This window comes from Epinephelus fuscoguttatus, linkage group LG12, assembly GCF_011397635.1.
Source record: "Epinephelus fuscoguttatus linkage group LG12, E.fuscoguttatus.final_Chr_v1".
Taxonomy (NCBI): Eukaryota; Metazoa; Chordata; class Actinopteri; order Perciformes; family Serranidae; genus Epinephelus; species Epinephelus fuscoguttatus.
Genome location: NC_064763.1, coordinates 41934238 through 41941936, shown reverse-complemented (window position 1 = coordinate 41941936; position 7699 = coordinate 41934238). Strand labels below are relative to the sequence as shown.

The following is a 7699-nucleotide window of genomic DNA, read 5'->3' as shown; positions in this document are numbered from 1 at the left end:
CCTCTTATTTCTAAGTGCTTTTGTTCTTTGTTTTACCTTTTTATAATTATTTTATTCTTCCACATCCTTTTTTTCTCTTTTCTTTCTCTGCTCCATTTGTTTGCTTCTCCTTCCACATCCTCCCTTCACTGTCTGTGTTCATTTTTTATTCACATCCTCTTCCTACTTTTTTCTTCCAGTTTTTTTCTAAACCATTTTCCTTTTAAGCATTTCCTTTCTTCCTCTATTGTCACTTTATTTGCTTTATTGAAATCTTTTTTTCTGTCTGGTCTTTTTCGCTTTCTTTATATTTTCCCCTCTCAGCAGTGAGTCGACAGTTTTTCAGTTTTTTTGTTATGTTAAAAAAAAAAAAAAGCAGTTTTTTCCTTCTGATTTAAAATGTTTATTTCCTTTGACCCTCTCAGACGCTCCTTCACTCCGTCACACAAACAAAATGTCTTCTTATTAAATATTTAGTGTAAACGATCCTTTAGTCTCAGTCAATCAAACACAACAAAAATCAGTTCAAATTCAAATCAAAACACAAATAAAAATAAAATTAACAGGCTCATTAAATATTCATGTTTCCTTCTGACTGTAAAACGTCTTCAACCAAAGTTTTTTTTAAAAAAAATCAAAGTTTTTATTCTTTAAAAATGTTGAAATATATTTTCATTTCATTTCATCTCAGAGAAATATTCAGTACAGGTAAAAGTACTCTGATTATTTACTGAGTACATGAAGCAGTAGTTTAAAAACATCCCGCAGTATAAATCCCTCTGATGTAATCTTCATGCAGTCAAAGCAGTAAAAGTACACAGCTCGTACTCTAACTACATGAAGCTCTGTATACCTGTGTACTTTTACTTGAATATGATGTGTAATATCAGATAAAATATAAGTATTTAAAGTACAAGTACATTAACAGTGTACTTACATACAGTATGTGAGTAAATATACACAAGTACTTCACACTAGTGGTTTTCAACTGCTACTTCATCAAATTATTCTGTGTAATGAGTACTTTCACTGCAGTACTACAGAGTACAACTACTCTGATACAAGTTTTACTCCGTACTACAGAATACAAATACTCTGACACCAGTTTTACTCTCATACTACAGAGTACAAATACTCTGACACAAGTTTTACTGAAGTTCAAAAGTAGTATCAGCAGAATGTACTCAAAGGATCAAAAGTAAAAGTTGTGAGTATTTGTACTCTGTAGTACTGGAGTAAAACTTGTGTCAGAGTATTTGTACTCTGTAGTACTGGAGCAAACATATGTCAGAGTATTTGTACTCTGTAGTACTGGAGCAAAACATATGTCAGAGTATTTGTACTCTGTAGTACTGGAGCAAACATATGTCAGAGTATTTGTACTCTGTAGTAATGGAGTAAAACTTGTGTCAGAGTATTTGTACTCTGTAGTACTGGAGCAAACATATGTCAGAGTATTTGTACTCTGTAGTAATGGAGTAAAACTTGTGTCAGAGTATTTGTACTCTGTAGTACTGGAGCAAACATATGTCAGAGTATGTATACTCTATAGTACTGGAGCAAACATATGTCAGAGTATTTGTACTCTGTAGTACTGGAGTAAAACATATGTCAGAGTATTTGTACTCTGTAGTTCTGGAGTAAAACATATGTCAGAGTATTTGTACTCTGTAGTACTGGAGCAAACATATGTCAGAGTATTTGTACTCTGTAGTACTGGAGCAAAACATATGTCAGAGTATTTGTACTCTGTAGTAATGGAGTAAAACTTGTGTCAGAGTATTTGTACTCTGTAGTACTGGAGCAAACATATGTCAGAGTATGTATACTCTATAGTACTGGAGCAAACATATGTCAGAGTATTTGTACTCTGTAGTACTGCAGTAAAACTATTTGAAGTAACTGTGTTTTACTCCAGTACTACAGAGTACAGGGTTTTGTAGCAGCAACACGTTTTCAGTCTGTTTGCACTGGAACTAGTTTTTGTCTAGTCTCAAGACAAGTCAGACGAGCCGGTTCACCTCCACAGGCGGTGGACACCCAGAGCGATGATGAGGCAGGAGAACACCGTCGCTGTGAGGAAGAGGAGAAAACACCTTCATCTCAAATACCATCTTATTAACATCATACACCTGTCACAGGTAAATACTGTATTTCCTGTACCTGTGCGTGTCACAGAACTCGTTGACGTACCTGCGAGGTAGCGGATCGTCTCCAGTTTCAGAGACTCGAGCACTGTTTTGAGTGACGCCACCTGCAGGTCGATCTTCTTGTTGATCTCCATGTTGTCGTGTTCCAGGTCGGCTTTCTGAGCACAGGAAACACATGATGATGTCATCAAGGCGCCACAGGGACAGGTGTGGTGTTAGGTTGTAGTAGTGTGTATTTACCTTGTGATGGAACTCCGTACTCGCCTCCATCAGCTTCTTCTCCTGCTCCGTGAACTGACACACAAACACTCAGTGAGACATGCACCCTAATTCTGCCTCCTCTTCTCCTCTCTCCTCATCTCGTCTCTTCTCATCTCCTCTTCTCCTCTCTTTTTGTTTCCTCTCTCCTCATCTCCTCTCTTCTTGTTTCGTCTCTCCTTGTCTCCTCTCTTGACACACAGCTAATGATGTCATGATTACAGAAGAAAAGTGTCACACACTGGCTGAAATGCCTGTTGCCTTGTCTCCTCTCTCCTCATCTCCTCCTTTCCTCCTCACCCCAGTCAGGAGGTAGTGAGAGGTGAGGAGAGGAGGCAAGGGAAGGAGAGGAGGAAGCACTGTCTCACCATGTCTGAGATCCTGCTGCTCTGCAGGTTGATGTCCAGTTTGGTTTCTGCTCGGAGTTTCTGACTCTCCTCCTGAACACAAACACATCACGTCACGTCAGAGCTTCACTTCCTGTCGCGGCGCTTACACACACTTTATAAAAACACTTTCTGACCTTCAGTCTGTTCTGCAGCTGCTCCAGCTCCCGCTTCATTTTCTGCCAGAAAACAAAGAGTTACAACACAGAGAGGTCAAAAACATCGTCACAGAATCTTTCGCACAAAATCTCCTTCGTGTTTTTAATAAAATGTTTAATCTGTGGTCTGTGGATATTCTCATTTATCCAGGTCAATTCCATTTTGGCAACAATTAAATCGTAGGCAACTGGACTTTGATTTTGTCTGGAAGACGTTTCGCTTCTTATCCAAGCGGCTTCATCAGTTCTCAACGCATCGGTCTGACTAGTCCTCACTAGTCTGACAAACAGTGGAGTAAGACTCAGGTTTTTAACCTCTGTGGAGGTGTACACCCACCACCCTCATAAGACAATACTGGTCAGGTGAGTCACACTAGTGAACGACAGTCGTTAGGAGTGAGTGGGGCCACTGGTGAGCAACAGTCGTTAGGCATAATGTGTGGTTACCAGTGAACGACTGTCGTTGTGTTTCTTTGAGCCACTTGAGGTTAGTTTCGGGCAGTCTTTGTTGTTCAGTCTCTTAGGTACAGCAGCAAGGGCCGCATTGTAAATGGGGGATAGGTGGTGTCTCAGGCCACCTCCCCTGTTTAGAGACGGCTTCTCTATTTTAACGTAGATGGATTCTTTCACCCCTCTTTCGAACCATCTGTCCTCTCTGTCCAAGATTTTCACATTGCTGTCCTCAAAGGAGTGAGCCTTCTCCTTTAGATGTAAATACACAGCAGAAACTGGACCTGAGGAGTTTGCCCTTCTGTGTTGAGCCTTGTTTAATAGTTGTTTGGTTTCACCAATGTATGAGTCCTTGCATTCCTCACTGCATTGGACAGCATATACCAAGTTGCTTTTTTGAGTGTGTGGTACTCTGTCTTTGGGGTGTACCAGTTTTTGCCTGAGTGTGTTACTTGGTTTGAAACACACAGGAATTTGATGTTGGTTGAAAATTCTCCTGAGTTTCTCAGACACCCCGGACACATAGGGTATGACAATGTTCCTGCGCTTGTTTCCTTCCTCAGCCCTCTCTGAGTTATTGTTCTTGTTGTATCGTTTTGTTCTGTTAAACGTCCAACTAGGGTAGCCACAAGTTTCTAACGCTCTCCTCAAATGTTTGTGCTCCTGTACCTTTGCCTGAGTGGTGGTTGGTACATTATCAGCCCTGTGCTGTAAGCTTCTGATAACTCCCAGTTTGTGCTCCAGAGGGTGGTGTGAGTCGAAAAGAAGATACTGGTCTGTGTGTGTGGGTTTCCTATATACCCCAATGTGGAGGCTCCTGTTCTCATCCAGGTGTACATCACAGTCTAAGAAAGGTAGGTGGTTATCATTAACATCTTCTCCAGTGAACTTGATGTTCTTGTCCACTGAGTTGATGTGCTCAGTAAAAGCCTCTAGTTCAGGGTCTGAACTATCCAGGGTCTAAGGCTAGAACCGGATGAAACCATGGTATCATATGATGTAACATCCCTATTCACTTGCATCCCAACCGGGGAAGCAGTGGAAACGGTGAGGCATCATCTTACACAGGACAGAACGTTACCGGACAGAACAAATCTCAATACAGAACAAATTTGCCAGTTACTGGAATTGTGCCTTAACAAGACGTACTTCCAGTTTAACGGTACTTTTTACAGACAGAAGCATGGCTGTGCTATGGGGTCACCAGTATCCCCCGTTGTGGCAAACCTGTGTATGGAAAGGGTAGAGCAAAAGGCACTGAACTCTTACAAGGGTACATCACCAAGCCACTGGTTCAGATATGTGGATGACACATGGGTGAAGATCAAATCCCAGGAACTAGAGGCTTTTACTGAGCACATCAACTCAGTGGCTCAAAGAAACACAACAGTCGTTCACTGGTAACCACACATTATGCCTAACGACTGTTGCTCACCAGTGGCCCCACTCACTCCTAATGACTGTCGTTCACTAGTGTGACTCACCTGACCCAAACAATGGTCCAGTGAAACTCCACTAACGAAGTATTGTCTTATGAGGGTGGTGGGTGTACACCTCCACAGAGGTTAAAAACCTGAGTCTTACTCCACTGTTTGTCAGACTAGTGAGGACTAGTCAGACCGATGCGTTGAGAACTGATGAAGCCACTTGGATAAGAGGCGAAACGTCTTCTAGACAAAATCAAAGTCCAGTTGCCTTAATCTGTGGTGAATTTTTATTTTCACATTTAAAGATTAAATAAATGTTATTGACTGTTATTTTCTGCAAATTATGAATACGTTAAATTTGTACGTCATTATGTAGAAACTTTATATTTCACTAATGCTGAGCATGTTTAATGTGCGGTTAAATTTAGGAACAAAAACCACCTGGTTATGGAAGAGATCATGTTTGGGCGTAAAATACACGGTATTGTCTCACCATCCCGACAGGAAACGCAGAGATGTTTCAACAACAACTTTTCGCAGCACTATCCCGACACAAACAACAGCAGCGGGTCGCTAACAGCCACGTTTGGTGCGTAAAAAGCTGCAGGAAACTCAGCTGGTGTTGACCGATGGTCTGCTGAATGTGAGCTCTGGACGTGACTCTGATATAACACAATAACACAAACATCGTTAACTGGAAGAGACGTAAATATTTAACGATCTAATTTACTGTTTGTGTTGTTGTAGTTTAAATTAAATTAAGAGTTTTTAATTTTTTTTGTATTGACGTCCAGATTTTGTCCCGTGTTGGATCCCGTAGGTCATTAAACAGTTTCAGCAAACTGTTCCTGAGCGACAGGCGGTGAGGGTCAGTTTGACAGTGACAGTGATGTGGGCGTGTCTCCGGTCATACGCTGTTTTCAGATCGCAGGTTGGCGAAGTCGCTCTTCTCCAGGATCACCATGTCCTTCCTGATGGAGTCCAGGTGGGCGAAGATCTGCTGCACCGCGATCTCCTGCAGCAACAACAACAACAACAACAACAACAACTGAGCATCCTGAACAAATACTCCGATCCTTTCTGTGACTTTTGTTCTAAAAGTTCCAAATCAAACTTTATTTAAAGTTCCCACCTGGTGTGATTTGGTCACCATGTCTTTATAAACGATGTCCATGTTTGCTGTCGTCAAGGTAACCAGAGCTGAGACTATCAGCTCCGCCTGACGCTTCTCAAAACCTGCACAGAAAAAATAAATCTACATTTCCACAGTGTGATGGAGGCTGAAGAGGCGGAGGACGACATGTTCACTTACAAATGTTTCGCCTTCTTAGGTTTATATCAGTGACTGGATTATTTACAATTCTAAATTATTTTTCTTTATTTTTCCATCCTATAAAGATTGTTTTTTCTATTTTAAAATTAATTTCTGATATTTTTGAAAAAGATTTCAAAACAGTTTTGTATTTTTTAATAATTTATGATTTTTAAAAAATTCCTTATTTGTGTTAAACATCAATTTAAAAAAAATTACATTGAAAACTTTTTTAAAAATTACACTTTATACATTTCTCTTTTGAAAAAATATGTTTAGATATTTTCATATTTTGCAATAATTTTTTAAAATTTTTTTTTTTTTAATTCCATATTTATGATTCATCAACACAATTTAAAACAAATGTGTTGTAATTTTGTTCCATCCTAAAAGTACATTTCACTTTCTTAAACTTTATGTTAAAGATTGGATTTTTTTTCTGTTTTTAAATGTGTGTTTTAAAATATTGATTTGTTTGTGGGTTTTTTTAAATAATTTATAATTTAAAAAAAAAAAACGCAAATTCCTTCTTTTTTATTTTGTATTTTTTTCTATGCAATATTTACACCTCACTTTCTTGGATTTGTATTAAAATGTATTGTATATATGTTTTATTTTTAAAATAGGCCTATTTGTAAATATTTTTTGTATCTTCTAACATAATTTTTTTTATTTCATTGATTTATTTATTGTTGTTGTTTCTTCTCTATTTACCACTAAACCAACTTCTTTGCATGTAAAACCAGATTCAAATCAAGTTTCAGATACAAACGTCTTATAATCTCTCAGGAAACGATCATAAATGTTTCAATGTGAATGTGATTAAATGTTCTGATTTTGTCACATTTGTTTCCCTTATTGATTCATTGACTGACTGATCGGTCGGTCGATCGATCGATTGATGAATTGCTCTCACCGCTGCTCTCCAGCTCCGTCACCATGGCGTGGGAGTCAAAGGTGAGTTTTCGCTGCTCCAGAGGCGTCAGTTCCACTTTCCTCAGGTCAAAGGTCGCCGCCGGCGCTGATACATGGAACCCTGTAATACACACACACACACACACACACACACACACACACATATATGTATATATATAAGTTGTGACCGTGACATTTAATGACCTTCACCAACTTTGTGCAACAAGTTGTTTTTTCCTCTTCACCTTTAATAAAGTTCATTATTTCCTCCTGAAGTGAAGCTGTGCGCTCATTGGCTCCGTGTGTCTGACACTGAGAGTACTGTGAGTACAGTAATCAGATTACTCACCTCTCCATGTTCCGACCCGCCGCAGCAGCGCGTTCATCTTTTCTTTAAAGTTTTCTCCAACAGTAAACGACAGACACACTCCAGCTGCCGGTTACACACCGGAAACAGTCTGACGGCACGAGGAAGTTCAACAACACGTTAACAGACCGCAGTGTACTGATGCTGCGTTCAGGTACTGTCAGAATGCTGACAATTACTGCGGTCGCATCAACACTGCTACTACTGCAGTTAAACAATGAGTAGTGATCAAAATGTTTATCAGTCATGTAAAATATGATTTTATTGTTTTTGTTTTAAAGCAAATGAAACCATTAA

The 7699-nt window shown here is 39.4% G+C and overlaps 1 protein-coding gene across 3 annotated transcripts; it reads right to left on the bottom strand.

Annotated features, from left to right (window-relative positions):
• Positions 1–1305: 1305 nt before the first annotated feature.
• ccdc90b (coiled-coil domain containing 90B) lies at positions 1306–7496 on the bottom strand. Of its 3 annotated transcripts, XR_007450520.1 has the most exons (10): positions 7385–7496; positions 7037–7156; positions 5941–6044; positions 5722–5823; positions 2911–2952; positions 2756–2827; positions 2370–2423; positions 2173–2287; positions 1708–2052; positions 1306–1463 (listed from the first exon to the last, which is right to left on the bottom strand). XR_007450520.1 is itself a non-coding variant. In XM_049591177.1 (9 exons), exons 1-9 carry the CDS (start codon positions 7419–7421, stop codon positions 1997–1999), a joined length of 702 nt encoding a protein of 233 aa, XP_049447134.1. In that variant the 5' UTR covers positions 7422–7496; the 3' UTR covers positions 1306–1996. The 3 variants fall into 3 exon arrangements, 2 of the variants coding, with proteins under 2 accessions (XP_049447134.1, XP_049447135.1); XM_049591177.1 differs by having other exon boundaries at positions 1306–2052; XM_049591178.1 differs by lacking the exons at positions 1306–1463; positions 1708–2052; positions 2173–2287; positions 2370–2423 and adding an exon at positions 2436–2590.
• Between the last annotated feature and the right edge of the window lie 203 nt (positions 7497–7699).